The sequence below is a fragment of the Nyctereutes procyonoides genome, unplaced genomic scaffold, assembly GCF_905146905.1.
Source record: "Nyctereutes procyonoides isolate TBG_1078 unplaced genomic scaffold, NYPRO_anot_genome, whole genome shotgun sequence".
Taxonomy (NCBI): domain Eukaryota; kingdom Metazoa; phylum Chordata; class Mammalia; order Carnivora; family Canidae; genus Nyctereutes; species Nyctereutes procyonoides.
Genome location: NW_026575047.1, coordinates 50,756,668 through 50,783,270, shown reverse-complemented (window position 1 = coordinate 50,783,270; position 26,603 = coordinate 50,756,668). Strand labels below are relative to the sequence as shown.

At 38.3% G+C, this 26,603-nt stretch overlaps 1 protein-coding gene across 5 annotated transcripts in view; it reads right to left on the bottom strand.

Annotated features, from left to right (window-relative positions):
• Positions 1-326: 326 nt before the first annotated feature.
• The window catches only part of LRRC28 (leucine rich repeat containing 28), a 160,330-nt gene continuing 134,053 nt past the window's right edge, over positions 327-26,603 (bottom strand). For all 5 annotated transcript variants that reach the window (XM_055326365.1, XM_055326369.1, XM_055326367.1 and 2 more), the window contains 3 exons: positions 23,524-23,699; positions 21,544-21,703; positions 327-634 (listed from right to left, as the gene is read on the bottom strand). In XM_055326365.1, coding sequence (XP_055182340.1) covers positions 562-634; positions 21,544-21,703; positions 23,524-23,699 — 409 coding nt within the window. In that variant the 3' untranslated portion in view covers positions 327-561. The remainder of the gene's footprint in view (positions 635-21,543; positions 21,704-23,523; positions 23,700-26,603) is intronic.

Here is a 26,603-nt window from a genome sequence, read left to right as displayed (position 1 = left end):
CAGGGCCTCCACTGGAGTCTAGCTTCACTGCCAATTCCCCCCTCCCCCCACTCCCTATTATGGAGGCCATAGAGTTTGCTGAACTTCGCTAAAAACATGGAGGATAATCTCTGGGGGAAATAATTCTCTGGGTAAAAAAGAGAGGAAAAGATTAAAAGTATTGTGAAGGTATATGTGTTCAAAAGTTAATTTGGCTCTGTTATCAAATTAGAGGACTTCAGGGAACTGAAACTTGGCTTTCAAGATTTGGGGAGGCACATTGCACTAAATAGTTTGCTTATGAGACACACTCACATAAAAAGAAAAACACAGAAGACAAAGGGTCCTTAATTTGGGGGAGGATATATTCCAACTTGGGGGAAGAGTGAAGGCATTTCAGCTCTGAAGCTCAATCATGACATTTCCAGAGAGTTCTGTAGTCCCCCACATTTGACAGGACAGGATGTGAGGGCCTGTTCCGCCAGGCTGGACTGTCCTGTCCCTCTGCCACACAAACAGCGTATGATATGCAGGCCACTGCAGTGTCAAGTTGGCAAAACTCCTGAGGCTCTTGAGTGTTTATCAACTCAGTAGGTCAAAAGTCTGCAGACACTGGGTGGAGCAGCAGTAAGCCACAAAACTAACTGTTGTCCTCCTGGAAGGGGAAAAGAGGGAGAGAACACTGTGAGTTCAAGATTAAAGTCTCAGGATTCTTTCCATTAGAGGCAGTCATTTACTTTGTTAAAGCAAAGGATTAGGCATGGCCAAAAAAGTACACAACAGAAATGTAAATTTCCTTTTAAAACTGAACACTGGAATCAGGTGAGGTATGCGTAAGCTCATTTTAGTGGTTTTCAAATGACCTCATAACCCCCAAGTTAGCAGCTAAGAAAAAAATAAGCTTTTTCCATGTTATGGTCTGAATTCTGCTTATTAGAACCAACAATGCAATAATAGAATTTGAAATATGTTATTAAAAACTGGGTAACAGAAAATATCACCCATTTAGCTGGAGCACTTAATACTGAAGAACTTAAAAAATAAAAAAAGGTTTTAAGGACTTTATCTTACCAATGTATTCACCCAGGATTGTTTGGAGAGGTAATTTTAGAATCTTACTAAGAGCATTTGAGGGTCTTCTTCACACATAGCAGAGGAATCCCATCCCCATCTGGCACCTTTCATCACTGAGTCATGAGCCCTCTGACCCACTCTGGACAGCTCCAGCTATGGGAGGGCCTGCTTTTCTCACCAGGAGAAAATGGTTTACTGTTGTTTCCACAAGACCTCCTGTGGTGATCGTCTTGTTTCCCCACCCCTTAATCCAGTGTTGGTTTTCTCTGTTGCCCAAGCAGGTCATGTCTATAGACCCTATCACCAAAGCTGCCTGATGGCTGGTTTCTGACTGGATTAGGTCAGCGGAGGCAGAGCAGGAGGATGAAGGAGAGAAAAGTTGAATATTTTTTTTTTCTTCTTTTTAAAGTGTAGTTAATTGAAGTGTATTAACATACATATGAGAAAATTCACCTGCTTTCCATACACAGTTGAATGAGATTTGAAAAATATACAATTATTTAACACCAAAATCAAGAGAGGAAATATTTTTTATTCCCCAAAGTTCCTCATCTTCATTTGCAGCCAACTGCCACACCCCCTCCTCAGTCCACTCCCCACCAAGTCTCTGGCAACCATTCATCATTTTGATTCTCTGTGGATTTTGACTTCTTCTCCCCTGGGCTCTGACAGTCTTCCAAAAGAAGCTTTGCTACCATTTTCATCTTGATTGATAAATGCCTTCAAGGCAAGAGCTAGACCTACCTCTTTTGCCTTACATTTCTGGATCAATTATTCTGGATTCCCTTACCAACTAGCTTCCATCTAGGTTTGGCTGATGGGAGGATAAAGCTCCCCTGGGTGGCCCTTCTTGAATGGCTCCAGTAACACTTCAATACTCAGCCAGGTAGTGCCAAATCAGCCTCAGCTTTTGATTCCTTCTTGCAGAGGGCCTCAAAATCATCCAAGAGAAGAGAGCTCAGAGCCTCCCCGAGTCTTTTCTGAGCATGTTCACATCCCTATACATGCATGTAGCCATACAGACTCCCAAGGGATATATTAGCGGTTTTTAAAGCCCCTACAGAAACCTTATTTCCCCAATTCCCTTTTCCAGCTTTATGGTTAGTCTATTGTTTCAGCCCCAACAGTTCTTCATGGTCTCAGGCAGCTGTGACATTAAGCAGTTGCCTATAATTGGTTTGACAATTTCTGACAAACACCCTCAGAGAAGAGGCTTTTTGTATTGGTGAGCTCTGACTGAAGTCTAATAAAGATAAGCTGGCAAGCATGGTCTGTCAGTGAACCACAGAAAAGGACAAAGACCATGCTCTGGTGATGGACCTTTGAAGCTCCTCTAGCTCCCTCTACCCCTTTTCAGCGGAACCAGAATGCTGGTTTTACCTGGGATTGCAAATTCTTGATTTTCAAGGTTCAGAGTACAAGATGGTGCTGTGAAAGCTTACTATATCACAAAGGTCTCTGTTCTGAGATTTAGCCACTTTTCTTGAGTAAATGCACACTAGATTGCTGTAAGCCTTTTGTTAATTTCCAGAGTTCTGAAAAATTTTGTTGTGGCCATTTTTACCAGGTTTCTCTTTGCTTTTGTGGAAAGATTGAGTATTTGCACTCTGTCTCTACCTCTCTGACTAGAGCTCCTACCAGACAGCCCTTCTGTTGGCTCTGGTTTTCAGCAGCCTCCAGATTTCCTCATGCGTCAGGCCTAAGGTTAAGGGTGGTAAAGCTTCTACTGTTGTACGTTTCCAGGGACTTTATCATCCTTGTGGGTGCTCTGAATCCTGCCTCAATTTCTGCAAATTGTCCCTCTCCATTCATTCTCTTCTCCATTCAATTCTCTTCAAAATCTCAGGTAATGTGTGTTTTCTATTCTAGCTAGTTTCCCAACTGATTTAGTAAGTGTTACAAGAAAGGAAACAGTCCATCAAGATGGAATTCTAGAATTGGGTTGATCAGTGCACAAATGCTTACTAGGGAAAAATGGGACACTGCTAACATGCAGTATGGTGTGGCATCATAAGTACTCAAAGCATCACTTAAACAGACTGCCAAGGGAGGGTAAGGCGCTGAGGTCAAGTGACTGTGCAACTTGATTGCTATGGCATCACAGTCAATTCAGAGATTGTGCATGAGGTGGCTTCTGACTGCTTAAGAGATTATTGCTCCTCCACCTCAATCTCCATCCCCACCCCCAATTAAGTGCAGTGCCTTGAACTGCTAACTCAAGGCATAGATACAGAATCAACATTTCTGTTGTGGCTCTAAAGGAATTCTTATTCTATGAAGCCATAGGAAGGAAATGTCTGAAGCCTGAACATACAAGTTGCATACCCCTATATAGTCTCATACTAAGGTAAAGATGCTGGCTGGGAAGGGATAGAACCTGGAAACTTGAAATTAAAACCTCTGTACAGACACAAAGCTAAGAACTTTGAAAATTCCAGTATCTCTAAGAATTTCTTCACACCAGAAACAGCCTTTCTTACCTTCCGAGACAATGAGCATTGCCTTGAGTAAAGATATTTCACTGACTTCATCTGGGTGGTCACCTCAAAAAGGAAATGCCTATTCTCCTCAGGACCCACCAGTCACCATCTGTAGGGCCACAAAGGGTGTAAAATCCCAGCACAATCCAGAGAATTAATTATAAGGCCTGCTACTAAGAGAGAGAACATACATGAAGAAGTTGCAGGATCTTGCCAAATTTTATTAGCAGGTCCTGGAGAGCAAGCACACAAATGGATTCTAAGTAAATTAGCCAGCAAGACTAAATTTAAGTTTGGATCAGGCCAACAAGAGTGTTCACATATGCCTCAGGATTTAATGTGTTAGCCTGACCACCTATACTAGCTGATAGAAGTCCCGAGTCAGTAAAGGCCCTACAGTCAAGGAGCAGCAATGCTGGAACTCATGCTTCCCACTATGGAGGTAAGAGATCTAAGCTTCAGAGAAACAAGAACTTTGAAGTGGATCTGATGTATGTGATGCAACTTGGTCAGCCATTTCCTGAAAACCTTTGGGAGAGCCAAGAAGGCATTTCCTTTGCCAAAACTAAAAGTATGTATTGATGAGGGGGATACAAACTAGAAGCAGCAAACACACTTGATATTTAATATGACACATGCCTATCAGAGGTGAGAGAGAAATCCTCTAAAAGGCCAGGTGTCTGCTGCACTGCTAAAGTTTCAGAAGAATTACATCTGGAATGGCATTATGAAGAAACAGATACACACTGTGGGTGCCTTTGGATTTTCATGGCAAAATGTATTTGGGTGGGGACGTTTGGTTCTGCCAAGATGGAGTAGTCCAGTCCTTCCAGGTCCTTCCTCTTACAATTAAAACACAATAAACTGGCCTAAACACAACAAACATGAATAGGAAGGCTCTGAGAAACAGAAGGAATGTGGACAGCTTAGCGACCTTGGGAAGCAACACAGCAGTGGTGAGTTCCCTAGGTTTTCTTACTGCCTTCCATATAGCTGGATAGGATGCTTGGAGAAACCCAGAACCACCAATAGGCACAGGCAAAAACAATGATCTTCAAGATAAGCCTTTTCCCCCTTGCCAAAGGATCAGGACAGAGACATCTGTAGAGGCAAAGTAAGTAGTTGCTTCATGCTGGTATGAGGGAATAGAAAATGATAGCTAAAGGTACAAGGTTTCTTGAAGGGTGAGAAAAATGGACTATTGTGTTGGCTGTACATATCCATGAATATATAAAAACTGCTGAATTGTATAAACAGGTGAATTGTATGATATGTGAATCATCTCATTAAAGCTGTTTGAAAAATAAAAGTACTGAAAGAGGAAATAGACAAAGCCATAATTAGAGTGGATACTTCAAAATCCCACTCAGCAACTGACAGAACTACTAGACAGAAAATCAGCAAAAGTACAGAAAAACTAAACAACTCAATTGAACCAAAGAATCTAATTGACATATATAGAACACTTCACTGAACAACAGCAGAATACACTCCTCCCCGCCCCCCCCCCCCAAAAAAAAATGTCCATGGGAACATTCACCAGAATAGATTGTATCCTTGGCTCTAAAACATATTTCAACAAATTGGAAAGAATTGAAATGATACAGAGGATGCATGTGGTTTCATCTCTGATAAAGAGCCTAGAAGTTATTACTCTTGGCCATACAAGAACTGAAAATCAAGAACTTTTCTTCCAGCCACCAGAGAATTAAGGATGTAGGACAAAGAGCAACCTCAAAGTCTAGAGAGACAGGTCAATCTGGAGATTGACACCTGGACAGGTCACAGCTGAGATTTGCTCACCTGGACAGAAGGTTCTAGAACTGCCGGAGGCTGAATATAGGCTAGCCTGAGAGTCAGACAGTCCTGGGGCTGCAATCTTAGCATTGTCCCACACATTCTTGGGTTTTTACCTACAGAAATGCTATAGGCTGTCATGGTAAAAAAAATTTTTAAAAATTCCCTTGCCGCTCAGTCAGAAAGAGGAAAGAAGTAGTTATTGTGTGACATGCCCAGAGCATCGTCCAGAACAAAGGACTGCTCTCTAGAGGAAAAGAGTTTATCAGAGCTTTATCCCAGCTGGAGAAGGGCATTGTTCCCACTCCAGACCCCTCTAGCCTATCCATATCACCTAAGTGGGGAAAGCAAACGATGAGACAGGAGAGAGACTTGTGAAAGTCACAGCCCAGACACAGGCCCATTAAGACACCGAGATATAATAAAATTTCAGAACGCTTCCCTCCCTCACACATTAGCACCCGAGTTAACTGGTTCCTAGCATAAGAACAGTGGATTACAGATAAAACAACGAGATGCTAACTCTCTGAGGTGTAGTATATAGGATGGAGCCCAAAGTCAAGCAAGGAGACTAAAACAATGACACTAAAGGGATTTGCATTTGAAGCCTCTGGCACCTACACCTACAGCAAATATGAGACAGAGCCCAACACCTAGCCTGATTAACATAAAATTTCACACTAAATGACTATTTGCCTCAATTCTTTTTACCTAATACAACATGTCTTGACTTTCAACAAAAAAAAAAAATTACAGATATGACATGAAGCAAGAAAAAGCACATGTTGAAGAGACTTCAGAACCAGAGCCAGATAGGACACAGATGTTGGTATTACCAGACAGAGAATGTTGAAAGGTAGAACAGAAAATCCAAGATCTGTGGGATAATTTCTAAAGGTGCAACATACATATATAATTACAATACTAGAAGGAGAAGAAAGAGAGAAAAGAAATTTGAAGTAGTAATGGTGAAGAACTTAACAAAATTAGTAACAGATCCAGTAGCATAACAGCACCAAGCAGAATATCAAAAACAAAACAAAACAACCCCAAAACAACAGATAGCCATATCATATTCAAACTAGAAAAAAGAAAAAGGACATTTTCAAAAAAGCAGAGGAGGAAAAAAAAAAAACCCTTACATATAGAAGAACAAGTATATGTACTACAGTGGACTTATTAGAAACCATGCAAGCAAGAAAAGAGCAGAGTAAAAGTGCTCAAAGGAAAAAAAAATCACTAACTTAGAACTCTATACCCAGTGAAGTTATCCTTACCTATAGAAGAACAAGCATATGAACTACAGTGGACTTACTTCATGCAAGCAAGAAAAGAGAATATTTTGTGTGGACAAAGAAAAAAAAATCACTTCAAATTCTATACCCAGTAAAATTATCCTCCAGAAGTAAAGGAGTATAAAGACTTTTCCAGAGCAACTGATAAGAGGAAAATTCACTGCCAGGCAGACTTGCCCTGCAAGAAAGATTGGAAGTTCTTCAGTGAGAAGGAAAATGATATAGGTCAGAAACTCAGATCTAAAAAAATGAGGAAGCCTGCTGGAGAAGGAATAAATAAAAGTAAAGTACTTTATTTTTCAATTTTTCAATTGATCTAAAACATAACTTGTCTAAAGTAGTAAGGGTAGCAATGTATAGTATGAGTACCACAGATGGATAGTGAGATGAATGACAGCAATTTCATAAAGGATGATAGGGAGGAATGCAGAATGTTCTGTTACAAGACACCTCTACTACACATTCAGTAATATAGTGTCATTTGAAGATGGGCTTTAGTGAAAAAATGTATTTTGCAAACTCTAAGGAAACCACTATACATTTTTTAAAAAGGAGTATAATTGTTGGTATGCTAAAAGAGGAGATAAAACGGAATCATGCAAATACTCAATTAAAATCAGAGTAGGCAGAAAGGAGGGGGCAGGAGAAATGAAGAAAAAATATAAAAATAGAAAACAATTATAAACATAGTAGATATTAATCCAGCTAAATCAAAATCACTTTAAATCTGAATTGTTTAAATATACCAATTAAAAGACAGACTATATTAGTGGATGAAGAAACAAGACCCAGCTATATACTATGTACAAGAAACCCACTTTAAACATATAGATGTGAACAAGTGAAGAGTAAAGGGAGGGGGAAAGATAAAGCATGTTAACATTAATCAAAAGAAAGATGGAATAACAAATCAATTTCAGATGAAGTAGACTTCAGGACAAGGAAAAGTATCAGACATAAGGAGGGGCATGACATCATGATATGGGTGTTAATTCTCCAAAAAGACAAAACAATGTGAAATGTGTGAACCTAATAACAGAACAAAACATTTGAGGCACAAAATGATAGGACTGTAAGAAGAACAGACAAACCCACTATTAGAGCTGTAGATTTCAACACACCTCTCTTTAAGTAACTGATAGATCCAGAAAGCAGAAAACCAGAGAAAATATAATTGAACTCAACAACACCATTAATCAAATGGACCTGACATTTATAGATACTCTATCCAACAATAGAAAAATACACATTCTTCTCAAGCTTGTGTGTAATATTATTCAGCAAGATAGACCACGTTCTAGGATATAAAATCGTACCATAAAAAATTTAAAGGAGGAGAAATCATACAAACTTTGTTCTCAGACCACTGCTGGAATTAAACTAGAGATTCATAATAGAGAGACAGATGGAAAATCCCCAAATACTTGAAAATTAAACAATTAAGTTCTAAATATAACATGAGTGAAAGAACAGGTCTCCAGAAAAAAATTTTTTTTAAAGATTTTATCTATTTATTCATAGAGACACAGCTAGAGAGAGAGGCAGAGACAGAGGCAGAGGGAGAAGCAGGCACCATGCAGGGAGCCCGACTCGGGACTCGATCCCAGGCCTCCAGGATCATGCCCTGGGCCGTAGGCGGCGCTAAACCGCTGCATCACCAGGGCTTCCCCAGAGAAATTAAAATATTTTGAACTGAGGGGTGCCTGGGTGGCTCAGTTGGTTAAGCGTCTTAACTCAATTTCTGCTCGGGTCATGGGATTGAGCCCCATGTGGAGTCTGATTAAGAGTCTCTCTCTCCCCGGGATCGAATCCCACGTCGGGCTCCCGGTGCATGGAGCCTGCTTCTCCATCTGCCTGTGTTTCTGCCTCTCTCTCCTTCTCTCTCTGTGACTGTCATAAAAAAAAAAAAAAAAAAGGGATCCCTGGGTGGCGCAGTGGTTTGGCGCCTGCCTTTGGCCCAGGGCGCGATCCTGGAGACCCGGGATCGAATCCCACGTCGGGCTCCCGGAGCATGGAGCCTGCTTCTCCATCTGCCTGTGTTTCTGCCTCTCTCTCCTTCTCTCTCTGTGACTGTCATAAATAAAAAAAATAAAATAAAATAAAATAAAAAAAAAAGAGTCTCTCTCTCCTTCTGCCTCTGCCTCTCCCCTATCGTGTGCTCTCTCTCTCAAAAAAATAATCTTTAAAAAATATTTTGAAGTGAATGAAAATGAATTACAACTAACTAATCAAAAAATTGTGGTATGCAGCAGAAGCAGTATTAGAAGGAAGCTTGTAGCACATGAAACATATGTATTTGAAAAGAAGAAAGCTCTGAAATCAATAACCTGAGCTTCTATGAAAAAGTCAGAGAATAAATAATAATTTATGAAGAACAGCCTAAAGTAAGTAAAAATCAAAAAGCATGTTCTCTCTCCATAATGGAATCAAATTAGAAATCCACAACAGAAAGACAACAGGAAAATCTCCAAATATGGCAATAAAAAACAGTTCTTTGACCTTCTCTGACCCATGGGTCAAATGATTACTTTCCCATGGATTAAAGAGGCAGTCTCAAAGGATATAAAATTTTACATAAACTCAATGAAAATGAAAATACAACATATCAAAAATTTTAAGACATAGTAAATTAGTGCTGAGAGAGAAAGTTATAGTATTTAAATGCTTGTTAAAAAGGAAAGGTCTCAAATCAATAATCTGAGCTGCTGTTCCAACCCCTACCCCCCAAAAAGGCAAAGTAAACCCAAAGCAAGCAGAAGGAAGAAATAATAAAGAAATCAATGAAATGAAAAATTTCACTAGGATTAAGGTCAATAAAATTGATACATCTTCACGAAGACTGGGAGAGATAAACAGAGGGAATACTCTCTTAATATAAGAAATGAAACAGGTGATATCAGTACAGATCCTGAAGCCATTAAAAATATGAGAATATTGTGAACAACTTCATAGTCATAAATTTGTAAACTGAGAATAGATGAATTCCTTGAAACTATAAATTGCCAACACTCAACCAAGATGAAATATCCAGGCTGAATAATCTTATAACTATTAAAGAAACTGACTTTGTAATTAAAAAAAGAAACTTCCAGGCCCAGATGATTTCACTAGAGAATTCTATTAAACATTTAAAGAAGAGTTAAGAGGAATTTTTACACAATCTCCTGCAGAAAAGTAGAAGAGGAGGAACACTTCCCAACTCATAAGGCCAGTATTACTTTGACTCTAAAGCCAATGACAGGATGCCTGGGTAGCTCAGTGGTTGAACGTCTGCCTTTGGCTCAGGGCATGATCCTGGAGTCCTGGGATTGAGTCCCACATTGGGCTTCCTGCATGGAGCCTGCTTCTTCCTCTGCCTGTCTCTGCTTCTCTCTGTGTCTCTCATGAATGTATGAATGAATGAATGAGTGAATGAATGAATAAAATCTTTAAAAAAAAAATAAAGCCAATGACTACCAGAAAACTACAGACCATTTCTCTCATGAACATAGAAACAAAAATCTTCAACAAAGTAATCCTTAACTAAATTAATACAGAAATGTAGAAAAAGAACTATACACCAGGATCAGGTGGGAGCTATTCTGGCTATGTAAGGCTGGTTTAATATTTGAAAATCAATTTCATCCACCATATCAAAAGGTGAGTGAAAAAAATGTGTGTGATATCAACGGACTCAAAAAAAGCATCTGAGAAAATACAACACCCATTCATGATAAAAAGTCTCAGCAAACTAGGAATAGAGGGGATCTTTCTCAATTTGATAATTAGAATCTACAAAAAACCGACTGCTGGGACACCTGGGTGGCTCAGCGGTTGAGCATCTGCCTTTGGCTCGGGGTGTGATCCCGGAGTCCCAGGATTGAGTCCTACATTGGACTTCCTAAATGGAGCCTGCTTCTCTCTCTGCCTGTGTCTCTGCCTCTCTGTGTGTCTCTCATAAATAAATAAATAAAATCTTAAAAAAAAAAACCAACCCAATTGCTAATATCACACTTTACAGTAATGTCTACTATTATCACCTTAAGCAACATAGTACTTGAAGTTTTAACCACTGCAATAAGGCAAGAAAAAAATAAAACGCATACAAAATGGAAAGGGGAGAAGTAAGACAATTTCTACCTTCAGATGGCATGATATGATTGTATACATAGATAATGCAAAGGATCTACAAAAAATACTCCTATACTCTTAAGCAAGTTCACCAAGGTTGCAGGCATGTTACATCAAAATACAAAAATAAATCACATTTCCACATACTAATAATGAACACATGGAAACTGGAATTTAAAAATATAATATTTATAGACACAAAGAAAGTGAAATATTAGGGTATAAATTTAACAAAACACTAAGGGATCTGAATGCTGAAAATCAGCAAATACTGATGAGAGAAATAAGAGTACCTAAATAAATGAAGAGTCACAGTATTCACACACTGGCAGTAAAGATGTTAATTCTCTCCAAGTTGATCTATAGATTGAATGCAGTTATTTTCAAAATCCAGTATAAGGGTCTTGTTTTGAGAAAAAGATAAGCCTATGGAAATTTATATGGAAACCCAAAGGTCCAGAATAGTTAATACAATCTGGAAAGGTAAGAATAAAGAAATATCCCTTTATTTGACAGTAAGGCCTAATATATAACTACAGAATCAACATAGTTTGGCATTGACAGAGAGATAGACACAGATCAATGGAACAGAATAGGGAACATCTTTATGGCCTTGGGATAGGTAAAGATCACTTCGGACACAAAAAGCACTAACTATGAAATTAAAATGGATAAATTTGACCCCATCAAAATTAAAGCCTTCTGCTTTACAAATTACACTCATAAGAAGATGAAATCACTTTTGAGATTTTCTCAATTCAGGAAACTATATAAATTTTAAGCTATTAGATACTTTGTATTACCTTAATTTAGAAAAAAAAATAAAGTTGGTTGGAACCCTATTTCAGATAATTTGCTACACCAGAATGTATATATTTGTATATATCACAACTGAAATGAAGATCAGATATAAAATGATCTTAAATGATAAGTGGATTTTTTGAGGATCACCTAACTAAACTCTCCCTGTTTTTTCTTAACTATGTTACATAGAAGCAATACATTTCATGGCACTGAATTTTTAAAAATAAAGGTTCTAAGCAAAAGAATCCAACTCTATAAAGATGTGGAATTTTTCTAACTTCCTGAAGCATAATGCCCATTGGCATCATTAAGTTCTTACGATGGAAGAGGGATGAAGTGGGTAGGGTGGGTAACCTGGAGGTGTCATATTTGTGCTACAAAAAAAAAAAAAAAAATCCCAACTCTGTGTACTTACTTTTGGGAGATTCATCTAAAAACATATTGTATCGGCCTTAAGAATGGATTTGTGCTGGTTTGATCCTTTAAAATTCCAGAACTGTGGCACCAGAGATGTGATAGGGGAGAAATTCTGAGCTAAGCAATAAACTTTATAGTTAGGAAAAAAAAAGATGCTAGTAAATCCTACAAAGAACATCAGATATGACATTTGTTGCTTTAGAATCTTGAACTTATTTATAGACGAGGCAGGAAAAAGAGCATTTCAGCTTAGTTTTAAAATACAGAAATACCACTATTCTTAAAAAAAAAATCACAATGTGGTTGGCACATACTGGAGCCCAAAAAATCATAAGAAATATGGTATTTTCTTTGCAAACGTGTTTCCTGATTAGGAACAAAAAGCATAGCCTTGACTCATACAGAAATTCAAGCCAGAAGAAAAATATTTATTAGACAGAATTGATCGGATGATATCCTAAGCCTGTGCACATATTAAGGGAGAATCATCTCATGACACATTTACATTTGTTGCACTTCTGTTAACAATGCTTGTTACAAAAAACAAAAAAACAATGCTTGTTACATTTGTAACTTGTTACATATACAAAACTGCTTGTTACATTTATGTTAACAGTTGACTGTCTCTCATGGGAAGAACCTATGTGCAGAATGAGGGGCTTACATACTACATACTGGTATCTATATTTGATCGGTCCATGCCCTAGAATGTTAGGGGTGAAATATGTATGGGGAAAGATGGATCAGCTGGTTTGGTCACAGCTGAATCCCCAATACCTAGTACTGAGTTTGGCACATAGCAGATGGTCAGTACGTTAACTGTTGAGTGATACAAGGATTAAACAGTTACGAACAATTTACTTAGGTGAAGAACCTTTTACCTGTGCAAACTTACATAAGTCACCTTAAAAGTGTGCCAATGAATACACTTCTGCTGGAAGAAAAAAAAATCCCAAACACAAGTAAGCAAATAATGTCAGTATTACTGATGTTAATTGTTTCACAGAAGAAAGTAATGGTCATAAAAAGCAAGGGTATAGAAATGAGAAACATCTTGTTAAGTGATCTGACCAGATAAGAATCAGAAGAGATTATTTACAGATAAAGTCCTTATCCCTAAGATAAAGAAGGGAGGAGTACTAAGTTGTTCTGAAAGATGTTGTTGGGAAGCCTTAAGACAAAGAATTCTGCATGCCTCTAGCAAACAGACCTCTGTCCCAAGGCAGTCACCCAAACATCTGGCTGTGTCATGGAATCACTCTGGCCTCAAAGACCTGAGTGATTTCCTGAAGAAAACCAAACTCTAACTCTGAGCTCAAAGGCAGCTGAGAAGCCATAGTGTCATTACCTACATGATTGTGAGGCACATTCACTGCATATCTGCTGACTGGACAGATTAATAAATGAGTGGATGAGTTATTCTGAGCTCTTTGGAAGGAACTCCAATGGCATTTTTTAACAGGAATAGGAAAAAAAGTTCTAAAACCCACATGGAAGCAACAAAAGATCCCAAATAGCCAAACAAATCTTGAGGCAGAACAAAGCTTGGAGGAATCTCACTTCCTGACTTCAAATGTTTTACAAACCTTCAGTAATCAAAACAGTATGGTACTGGCATAGAGACAGATATACAGACAAATGGAACAGGACAGAGAGCCTAAAAATAAACCACACATACGCTGTCAACTGACCTTCCACAAAGAAGCCAAGAACACAAATGGGGAAAGGGCAGTCTCTTCAACAAATGGTTGAAGACTGAACGTCCAGATGCAAAAGAATTAAACTGGACTTTTATCCAACACCATACACAAAAAGACCAACTCAAAATGGATCAAAGACTTATTTGTAAGATCAGAAAGTATAAAACTCCTAGAGGAAAACATAGGGGGAAATCTTCTTGACAATTGGCAATGATTCTTGGATATGACGACCAAAAGCACAGCAACAAAAGCAAAAATAGGCAAATGGGACTAGATCAAACTAAAAAGCTTCTGCACAGCAAAAACCACAATTAACAAAAGGAAAAAGCAACTTATAAAACAGGAACAAATATTTGAGAATCCCATATTTGATAATGGGTAAATATTTAAAATATAAGGAACTCCTATAACTCAATAGCAAAAAAAAAGTCTGATTTAAAAAAGGGGAAAGCACTTACACAAACATTCTCCAAAGACACACAAATGCCAACAGGTATATGAAAAAGTACTCAACATCACTAATCATCAGGGACATGCCAATCAAGACCACAATGAGATCCTATCTCATACCTGTAGGATGGTTATTATAAACAAATAAAAAACAAACAAAAAAGCCAACCAAACAAAAAATAACAAGTGTTGGAAAAGATGTAGAGAAATTGGAATCATTGTGTACTCTTCATAGGAATGTAAAATGGTACAGTGCCTATGGAAAACAGTATGGCAGTTCCTCAAAAAATTAGAGCTGTCATATGATCCATAAATCCCACTTCTGGGTACATAACCTAAAGAATTGAAATCAGAGTCTCAAAGAAATACCTGCATACCCATGTTCATTACAGAATTATTCACAATATCCAAGATAGAAAAACAACTTGTGTCCATTGATGGGTGAGTGTATAAAGACAATGTTGTATAAATATACAATGGACTATTATTTAGACTTAAAAAAGAAGGATGTCCTGGCATACGCAACAACATGGACAAACGTGGAGGAGATTATGCTAAGTGAAATAAGCCAGCCACAGAAGGACAGGATTTCACTTGTATGAGGTATCTAAAAAAGTAAAACTCATAGAAGCAGAGAGTAGAATGGTGGTTGCCAAGGGCTAGGGGAGAAGAAAAAATGGGAGTAGTTGTTCAGTTTTAGTCATGTACACTGAACAAATTCTGGGGTGCTGCTGTGGAATGTAGTACCTATAGTTAAATAATATTATATTGTGCACTTAAACATTTGTTAGGAGAATAGACCTCCTGTTTAAATTCTCTTACCACAATTAAAAAAAAAAAAGAAATAGGGAGAATACCAATAATCTGATTCAATGGATCCTTAGTTAAGAAGTGGATTTAGAGAGAGTCCACTTTAATCTAAAGTATTACCAGTGGTCATTTCTCGTGGTAGTACTTCCATTTGAAATAGTTTCCTTTTGCAGAATCGTATTTTCTAATTTTGCTTCAATGATAATGAATTGAATAGATATGCTTTGTCATTCCCCCCAAATAAAAATAAAACCATTAGTCTACTAATGTTTTAACAATTAAACATATTTTTAATTTCTAAAGCAATTCCAGTTTTTTATAAAAATTCAGTACTACTCAAATGAAATCACTGTTACATTGAAAGCACTGTTTTACCATGTATAGTGGTACCCATATTTGACAAACATTGGATCATGCTATGCAACCTGCTTACAAAAAAAATTTTTTTAAGAGAGAGAGGTGGTGCAGAGGCAGAGGGAGAGAGAATCTTAAGTAGGCTCCATGCCCAGTGCAGAGCCTGACACAGGGCTCAGTGTCACAACCCTGAGATCATGACTTGCGCCAAAATCAAGAGTTGGATGTTTAACTGACTGAGCCCCTCAGGCACCCCTAAAAATATTTTTAACTAAACTTAAAATTTTTTGAAGAATCTTTTCTTTTTTAACCCATATAAAGTTTTAAATAAAGGGTTTTTTAAAAGTCCCCCCCCCTCTATTTTCAAATCGTTGGTTTTGTGTATTTGTAAAAATATATTGTCACGATATGCAAATGATTCTATAGTATACAGAATTGAAAATTAAAGTCCCTCCTGACTATCCTACAACCCCACATTCCTCTCTCCCAAGACAACCACAGATAAGAGCTAGATGTACATCCTGCACACATGCATGTATTTCTGAGGTATCTTGTTCAGAATATTAGTGTATCCATTTTGTGTTTATGAGTACCACTTCAAAATTTCTTCATGCTATATGGTGATTCAATTAGTAGCTAATTGGTGAATCACTATGGTGATTCATAGTGTCTGAAACACAGATTTGAAGCAAGACTGCTAGGGTTCAAATTCCAGCTCTGCTATGAGACCTTGGCCCAGGTTCTAATATTCCTATGCCTCAGTCCCACCTCCTTCCACCCTCTATAAAATGGAGACTATATTAGGTTGAACCACATGTAAGTGCCAAGGCACATGATTGCTATGATTCAGTCTTGTTTTAAAATTCTTTAATTTTAAGTTTTTTTTTTTTTTTTTTTTTTTTAAATAATTCAATCTAGTAACAGACCTGTCTTATAGTGCTTGGAGAGGAAATACAGTTCAGCTTCCAAGCTGGATCTCCTGACCCCTAAAAACCAGTACGTTCTTTCTATTCCAGCCTTCGGCCTCCCTGCACAAAAGCAGAGATGTCACCATACCAATACCTGTACACTGTAATATCTGTTACAGATAATCCTTAACCCAGTGATATTGGAAGAACCAGTGAGATTCTGGGCCATTTGTAGTTCTTGTCCCAAAACACCTTGGTGATTAAATGAAACCTGAATGCCAAGATGATTACTTTTAGGTATCAACTTGGGTAGGCCAAGGTGCTCAGTTGTTTGGTCAAACACCAATCTAGATGCTGCTGTAAAAGTATTTTTTAGATGTGATTAACATTTAATCAGTAGACTTTGAATAAAGCAGATTACTCTCCATGATGTGGGTGGGCATCATCTAATCAGTTGAAGGCCTTAAGGACAGAACAAAGAAATAGAAAGACTTTTCTTTAAGACAGTGACCTGCTTGAGTTTCAAGTCTATGCCCTGCAGAATTTGGACTCAATTCCTAAATTTCCAACCTGCCAGTTTGCCCTATGGTTTTGGACTTGCCAACTCTTGCAAATGTGTGAATTAATTCCTTAAAATCAATCAATCTCTGTCTATATATGCAGATATAGGTATAGGTTCTGTTTTTCTGGACAACCTTTAACTAATACAGATATAGTTACTGGAAGGGAGAAGCTGCCATAACAAATACTTAAAAATTTAGGAGTGGCTTTGAAATTGGGTACCAGAGGTTGGAAGAGTTCTGAGCTGCATGGTAGACAAAGCCTAGAGTGCCTTGAAAAAACTGTTGGTAAAACACAGACATTAGAGGGTACTGGATGAGGCTCACAAAGGAAAGAGGGTGCTGTAGAGAGAGCTCCTACTGTCTTAGAGAACACATACATCGTTGTCATCAGAATGCTGCTAGGAAGATGAGCATTGAAGGTGTGTTTGCTGAGGTTTGGATAAAAGGGGAGAATATGTTATGAGAAACTTGCAGAAAGGCGACCCTTTTATAAAGCACACAGAACTTGGCAGAACTGTATTCTGCTGGATGGAAAGCAGAAGTTATAAGCAATGAACCTGGATGTGTAGCTGAGGGGATTTCTAAGCAAAGGGTTGAAGGCATGGCCTGGTTTCTACTTGCTGCTTACAGTAAGATGGTAGAGGAGGGAGCTAAGTGGAGGACACTGTAGGGCAAAAAGGAACCAGAACTTGAAGTTCTGAAAAATTCTCAGCCTATCCATATTATAACTAATGAGAAAGCTTGCTCTGGAGATAACACCAAGGGACAACTGTTTATACAATCAGTCATTTCAGCAGAAATGCTGACAGCTTGCACTTAAGGGGACAGGGATGGGACACAATGAGGAAAGGCTGTCAGGCTTCTGGAATTCTCCTGGCAAAAAAGGGGCAAGAGAGCAATTGAGGGAAGGGAGGAATGACCAAAGGAGATGGGGCAACTTTCTTAATTTTAGAGGGCAGGGCCCCACCCAGGGCTGAGGGGGTGGGGCCTACACTGTGGTGGGCCCAAAGGACAGAGTATTAGCCAAAAGATTATTCTCAAGCATTAAAATCTAATGCGATTCTAGGTTCTGGACATATTTGGAACTCATTACCTCTTTTTCCTTCCCAATATTCTCCCTTTTGCCATAGGAAGGTCTATCCTATGTTTGTTCAAACATTACATACTGGAGCACATAACTTGGTTCATTACTGGAGAGGAGTTCTGCCCCAGGAGGAATTATATCTGAGTTTGATCCATACCTGATTTAGATATTTAATATAAGATTTTGAACTTATGAGTTGATGTTGGAATGGGTTAGGATTTTGGGGGTGTTGGGATGGGATGAATTTATTTTGCATTTTTGGACCAGATTGTTAGGAGCTGAACTGTACTCTCCCAAACTCCCATGTTGAAGCCCTAACCTCCAACGTGATGGTACTTGGAGTTGGGGACTTCTGGAGATAATTAGGTGTAGATGAGGTCATGAGGACAGGGCCCTTGTAATGGGACTCATACCCTTATAAAAAGAAGAGACACCAGAAAGCTGGTGTGTTTGTGCCCACACTCTCTCTGCCATGTTGAGGCAGCAAAAAAGTGGTCACCTGCAAACCAAGAAAAGAGCTCTCACCACATGCACCCTGATTTCAGATTTCCAGCAGCAGAACTGCGAGGAATAAATTTCTGTTGTTTAAGCCAGTGAGTTATGGTATTTTGTTATGGTAGTCTGAGCAGAGTATACAGTGATATTATTTGGAAACAGGATCACTGCAGGGATAATTAGGTAAGTGAAGATGAGTCAGTAGGATGGGCCCTAATGCAGTATCATTGATGTCCTTATAAAGGGGGGGCAGGCTTAGACACTGAGACAGAGAGAGAAGATGATGTGAAGACACAGGGAGAAGACAGCCATCTCCAAGCCAAGGAGAAAGGCTTGGAACAGACCCTTCCCTCAACAGCCCTCAGAAAAAACCGGCCCTGCTGACATCCTGATTTCAGACTTCTGGCCTCCGGAACTGTGAGACAATAGATACCCTATTATTTAAGTCACCCAGTTTTGTGGCATTTTGTTGTGGCATTCCTAGCAAACGAATACATACTTCTGAGAAAGTTTCAGTAGCCTGATTTCCTAATGGGAAATATAGAATTTGTGTAAGTCATGACTGTGTGGGGAATAATAAATAACCCTCTATGTTGCTGTTCTCCATTTTAATAAATGAACATAAATAAGTTTGGGGAATGAAAATTTGCTATGAGTATAAGGATTCACAGTCATGAATACACTAGTCATTCTTCTCTGTTATAGATATTTGAAGGTTTGGGCATCGCTTATGCAAAATACCGTAATTTCTTTTTACTGCACTCTATTAAATTTAAGTTGAAACTAACACTTGTATGGGACTTGGTATTTTAGAAGAATATCCAATATGTTCTTTTAAAATAATGCCAGATGTCCATATTAATTTAGATATTGGCTGATACATAAAATACAATTATTTTATGGCAAGCAATGCAAACTGACCTGAATATATTATAAAACTTAAAAATATTATTATAGAGAGCTGAGTTTATGATATTAAAAATTTTGATTTTATTTTCAGCAGTAAGCTACTGAATTCAAGTATTTGGTTTTTAGTTACAAAAGAAAGTACTTTAAAGACTATGATAGAAACTGAAGTCAATGCTTTTAATACAATCTCCATAGCAACACGGGAAGGAGCAAAGTCTGGTGGACCAAATGAAAGCCACAAACTCTCAATTTCAACCCTAGCATTAACTCACCACAGAAGGCCATGTTTATATCTTGGCATTTCATCTGTGCTATAAACACAGGCACTTCTGGCTTTGCTCAACAAAGGGGCATTGCCTAAATCCTATGTACTGAATATACTCATTTTATTATGCTCATACTATTATATTTATGTTCTGAAACAATATAAGATTATTCATACTGAATTTTTAGGTTGTAGCAGAGAAGTAAGTAATAGTAAATAAAATACTCAAATACTGAATACATTTCCCAAATTTCACATAAAGATAACACAAAAATGACTTCATTTGAAGTATCTACTTTATTTTCACAAATTAATTACCATGATAAAAAGAATGTTTATCTTTTTGAATAGGTATTCAGAATGTTATCAGCTACTGACAGAGTATCCTGACCATACGGAACTGTTTTCATTTTCATATTTTCAGTAAGAAAAATGTCTTCTACAGAAAATTGTACAATAATGCATAAGGGTTTCACTATAGTTTAATGAATTAGTTAAAATTCTCTCTGATGGTATTTTACTAATACGAAGAGCATTTGCTAAAAACACATACATCCACACAAGAAACTTTAAAGTCTCTGAGCTTAAGAAAAAATATTAAAATAGTTAACATTTGCTTAGTATTACATGGCTAGGCTCTTTCCATGAATGATCTCATTTGCTTCACAATGACCTTATTAAGCAGATATTATGCTCACTTTATTAATGAAAGGCTGAAGCTCAGAGATGTTAAGTGCTCTGCCCATGGTTTCCTGGTCCAAGCCCCTGCACCTGACTGCTATGCACTGGGGCTCTCCTCGACTCTGCCTATTTCATGTCAATTTTATTCATGTAGTAATACACTCAGACTCTGACTCAGTCCTTTTAACTCTAATCTAAATGGAATGCCGCCACTACATTTGATGATGTGGTCATCTTGGACTGGAAGTCACTCATTTAGAAAGGTTTAGAAGGAAGGCTTCTTGTGGGCAGGTGCAACAAAACAGGACACCTTAAAAATGCAGAAAGTGAAAACAGGTACTGAAAAGTATAACACAACAGGATCATTCAGGGTTGGAAAAAGATCAATGTAGTTTTGCAAGGGAGTGGTTAGAGAGATAGTAGAGGGAACTACTGTTTGTTGGACACCCATTATATGTCAGGGTTTCACCTTCATCATGTGCCAATCCTCATGATGCTCTCGCCTCCCCAGCAGGCTGTTCTAATCCCATTCTGAGACTCGGAGAGGTCCAGCAACCCGTCCAGGCTCCCTTCTCATTCTATAAAAATGCTTATAAAGGAAACGCTCTTGGCACTGAATAGGAATAACAAGTTATCTGAAAAAGTTACTAACCCAAAATATCATTTGATGAATAAGTGAGGTGTTACAGTTTGTTGTGTTTTTTTTTTTAACTTTGAAAAATATGAACTTAGAAAATCCTAAATGTAGAATATCTATATGCTGAGGTTGTGCTAATGGGGATTTTTCATTTGATGTCCTAATTTTAATTGTCTACTTTTCTTTTTTTAAACTACCAGGATAGGGGTTTTTACTTGGTGAACATTCTTAGCAAATTCAAGGCACTGTGCCAAGAAATAGAGAGTGGCAAGAGAATGGCATTTGGAAGTGTTAGAAATTCAAAACAGAAACACACATACACATGCACATACACACAAATGTGTGTGCATGATGTTGAGCCATGCACTTTCAGTTAGCAGTGCCAATTAAATAGAAGGGCTGGGCTGGTCCCATTATATAACAAATATTTTGTTCTTACATTCCTTATTGCCTAAAGACCATTGTGAATAGGGAATAGCAGGAAAACGCTCCTACAAAGAATAAGCTACTCTAAATAATACATACAATAAAACTGTTCTGTATACAACCAAAAAAGTAATAAAGGGAAGTCCAGTTTTCTTGTGATGCTGAAAATGTGCTTTTGTTTCATTCAGCTGTATCTCAGGAAGCACTCTATGCACCTTTAGAGCTGATGACTTAACAATACTTCCACGCATGGCCTCCACCCCTTGCCCAGGTGTAAGCCCTGGTGCCCACTTAGGCATGATTACCCCTGGTGCAGCCCTGCCATCGGCGTCTCTCTCAAGGGAAAGAGCTTGGGGTAGACAATCGTAAACATGGGCTCACTACACCGGTGACAGTGCCCCAGGGGGCAGTGCAGCAGCTCCAGGAGACTTCTGGGTAACGAGATTGGAGACAGAAAGTTCAAATCTGGAACACAAGAGAAAATCATGCATGAATTTAAAAAATCAGATTTCCTTAAGCTAGATTTAAGACATGTTTCTTTGTTACTAAGTCAGTTCAGTGAGTTAAAAAGTATTGCATGTTGAAAATACTGTTATCTGATAGGCACAGAATTATTTGGAAATGAAAGATTTTTTAACCTCTTTGATACTAAGAGAAAAACCAAAATCTACTCTTTTAACAGCAAATAGAAGCTGTCTTGAGGTAGAAGAAAAGAATAAGACCAAATATTCTTGAAGAACAAAGATAAAAAAGGCATTAATTTACCCAGAGAAGGGTTGTAAAAACTTTCTATTGCAGACTTGAGACTGAAAAAGAACTGGCATCAAAGACCAACACTGACTTTCATTAAATTCTTCCTAAGTCGGGGATCCCTGGGTGGTGCAGCGGTTTGGCGCCTGCCTTTGGCCCAGGGCGCGATCCTGGAGACCCGGGATCGAGTCCCACGTCGGGCTCCCGGTGCATGGAGCCTGCTTCTCCCTCTGCCTGTGTCTCTGCCTCTCTCTCTCTCTCTCTCTCTCTCTGTGTGACTATCATAAATAAATAAAAAAAAAATTAAAAAAATATTAAAAAAAAATAAATTCTTCCTAAGTCAACTGGATATCTAGCATTACTCAAGTTGAACTATATTTACTGAAAAGAATGAAAATGGGAAACAAAGAAATCAAAGAAAAGAAAAAGAACGAAACAAGCTCTTCCGTGTTTCATTCCCGCAAGCTGTCATTTATAGAGAGGGTGTCTCCTTATCAGTCTAGCCGGAGCTCTACAAAAGAAACACTGAAAGCAAAACATCCCCATGGCCCAGGAATCCTGAACACAAGTGTAGCACTCTGGATTGCCATGGACGGGAAACATCCAAGAGACAGAGAGGGAAATGGTCACACTACAAATTACTGACTTATCTTTGGGAAGGAAACACAAATTATCTTCTCATCCTTTATATCTATTTGAACTTTATCAATAACCATTTATAAAAACAGAATTTACCCCTAGGTGAATAATTACAGTTGTCCTTTTAGTATTAAAAAAATAACATTGTATGAGACATTCCTAGAGGGTTAATGTGAGATGTTTTTGGATGGATCTTTATTTTTTTCTAAAGCAAAGACAAAACATTTAGCAGTTTTAAAAGCACTTGGAATGTATCTTATTAAAATTGCCTCCTGCTTTCTTAAAGCATCTCTGAGACACATATCACAATACCCATAAAATCTATGTACCGCCAAATCCTCTCCAAACCAAGAGTTAACGTGCTATGGTAATACTGCCAGGGACTCCTGATATTTCTTTCCCTTTAGGTATGAAATTTCTCAGATGCGAGGAGGCTGCTGGCTGAAACCTGCTTCTGCTGGGAGGTCCCCCATTTTGCTTTCAGGATAAGCTTTTGGCATTTTTTCCCCCAACTCAAGGAAGTACGTCTGCCAGCATTCTCACTTCCACCAGATATGTTCCCAAACACCAATTTCCTTCATTTAAACCACATGGTTTAACTTTTAACCTCCGTCCTTTATGACTGAAGACTGTATTTGAGTGAACGCTCCTCTGTGTCTGCAGGGGGTGCCAAAGGGAGCAGTGTTGATAAAATACTAAAACTGTAGTTTATTATTTTTTTTAATTAAAAAAAGGCCCCATTGTACAACAATGTGAATGTACTTAATGCCACTAACTGAGCACTTAAAACTGGTTAAAGTAAATTTTACGTTATGTAAGAAATGGACACCATAATAGGCACAGCATGAAACATAATTTCTAAGTTCACTGGTTAAGAGGCAGAAAGTCCTGTGTACCTTTAAGAAAAGTGTGGTAGGTGTGATGGAGACTCCTCATGGCCAGCTCTTGCAGAGGCAGAACATGGTCATTCTCTGTCCCTATGGCCTTCACCTCAGCAGGCAGGAAAACAGTTAGCTGCCCCGATGAGAAAGAAAGCAGCTTTACCTCGGAAACTTGAATGGGAGCCCCACAGCTGCAGAAAGACACATTCACAGTATTATTAGCAAAAAAAAAAAAAAAAAAAAAAAAAAAAGAAAGAAAGGAAAAGAATATATGTGCCAATAAAAATGTGTTAATCAAAATATACATTTAAAATTTTAAGACACTGCCGAATTGCCAGAATTCTTTTCAAAGTGAACAGATGCTAGCCTGGGTTCTTTAATAAAACCTGGCACAGAAATGTACACTCATCAATTGGAACTCAGCTATAGCACAGTTACTTCCAGTAAGGACAAACTTTGAAGGAACTTTCCTTTGTGAGACTGACACAATTTGTGCTGGAAGAGCCATTGATCCTCACTGCATTACCCTTTCCAAGTTCATGTCTACTGAAATTTTCAAAATTAAAAGGAAAAAAACAGTGCTCTGTTAAGTTACAGCACTTTGGTTTAACCAAATTTTTGTGGCGGGGGAAGCAGCCCCATAAAGCAAATTGATTTTTAATGGTAGAAGATAACTTTATTGGATCCTTCCACAAACTTGTACGGAAATTATTCATGACAAAGCCTATTGACTACACTAAGTTATGTCCTATCCCCCACAGCCACTCATAATTAGAAAGGAGGCAGAGGAGCTTTGTTCCTACAACTGCCAAAACTATGGAATCCAACTTCATCCTATCTCTCATCTGGGACCACCAGATTACCTAAAAGTCTCAAGACTTTACTTCTCTAATGATAAACAGGTGCGAACCAACCTTGGTTCTCCAGATACAATCTGAGGTAAGCTGTCTGTCCTCAACCAGAGACAGGCAATGAGGGAGAGGCCATGGGCTTGGGCTGCAGAAGCTGGCAGCTAATTCCTTTTACCAGAAAATTAGAGCATTAGCTCTATGCCACCCAGTTAAAGAGATTTAAAGAGTATAACAACAAAACAAAAGAAAAGCAAATCCAAACAAGATGACTTTCCTTCGGAAAATGTAAGAGTTACAATATAATTGTTCTAATGTTGGGTCAGAGAAGATAAAGTGACTGATTGTCCAGGGAATTAAGGAAGATTTCCTAGAGGAGACAATATCTGACTCAGCTGACATCACTCAAACAATTTCTCCACCCAGCTGAAAAGAAAGAACCTCAGAAGGTCATTCTGAGACACCTTCCTGAGAAAAACCCATATCCAAAAGAGACCCACTGCTTCAAATTTGAACATTATAGTTTGATTTTGCCTTTTTTAATAGCATCTCATATTCTGTACCCAGTTCTTTATGTCAACATTGTATTTCTGGGATTCATCTATGTTGCTGCATGTACTACAGTTTACTCATTTTCACTGCTCTGTAGTAGCTGATAGACTGTTTCCAGCATTGGGCTATCATGAACATTTTTTGTATTATTTGATGCAGGTGAGCATACACTTCTGTTAGGTACATATGTAAGATCAGAACAGGCTTATTTATTACAGTAAGGAGAGACAGATGGTGAAAAGGTAAAAATAAAATAAGAGTGAGAGGGGAGGGAGAGCTGAATTAATCAAAGGAAGTCTTTTCTGAGGAGCTGACACCTGAGCAGAGACCCGACTGAAGAGTACAGTTGAATCAGGGAAGAGGAATTCCATCACAGGATGACAGGCATGTTAAATGGAGGACAAGAAATTAAGAACTCAGGGAGTCCAAAGCAGCTAGAGTTTGCAGGAGAAAGAACCTCAGGGGAGAGGGATGCACAAAGAGAGAACTCTGGAGGTCTGCAGAGGGTCCCCCTTAAGTATTCTGAGGAGTCCTGATCAGCACAGGCATGTGAGGAAACAGCCTGGACAAGGAACCAGCTGAAAAGATGAAAGGTTTTTCATCTTTTCCATGCAGGGTTGAATACAGTGCATGTTCCTATCAATCAGACTTGAACCTCACAGTTCATGATGCATTAGGTGGAGTGCATGGAAGGGTCTTATCTCAGTAGTGGGGAATAATTAGTACTAGACTGAATACTACTCCATTCCCATCTAACAAATCCTAAAAGCCCTATCTGAAAAGATAAAACTGTTTCCAATGAACTTAATTGTGTCCCAGAACATATATCAAGAATAGTTGTATGAATACAAAAATATCCAGCACTCAACATGGTAAAATTCACACTGTCCACCATCCAGTAAAAAATTACCAGGCTTTCCAATAAGCAGGAAAATATGACCTATAATGAGAAAAATCAGGCAACTGAAATCAACCAAGAACTGACAGATATCAGAATAGGCAGTACAGGTCATTATAATATATATAATTACTTCCTAGGAGAAGGACATGTAACATACAGAGCTCTCACCTAAAGAAACTGGAAACAAAAGAGCAAATTAAACCTTAATAGAAGAAAAGAAATAAAGAACATCAAGAAAATCAATGATACTACCATGTACTTTTCCAAAGGATACAATCATAATGAAGGGGTACATGCTCCTCAATATTTATAGCAGTAGTGTTTACAATAGGCCTAATATGGAAAGAGCCCCAGATGTCCATCAACAGATGAATGGATAGATGTCACACACACACACACACACACACACACACACTCTAGAATATTACTCACCCATCAAGAAGAATGGAATATTGTTATTTACAATGACATGGATATTGGGGTATGGATAGTGGGGTATTATGCTAAGCAAAATAAATTACAGAGGAAGACAAATACTATATGATTTCACTCATATGTGGAATTTAAGAAATAAAACAGATGAACATAAGGGAAGGGAAGGAAAAATTTAGATAAAAGCAGAGAGGGAGGCAAACCATAAGAGACTCTTTTTTTTTAATTATGATAGTCACACACACACAGAGAGAGAGAGAGAGAGACAGGCAGAGGGAGAAGCAGGCTCCATGCACCGTGAGCCCGGCGTGGGATTCGATCCCGGATCTCCAGGATCGCGCCCTGGGCCAAAGGCAGGCGCC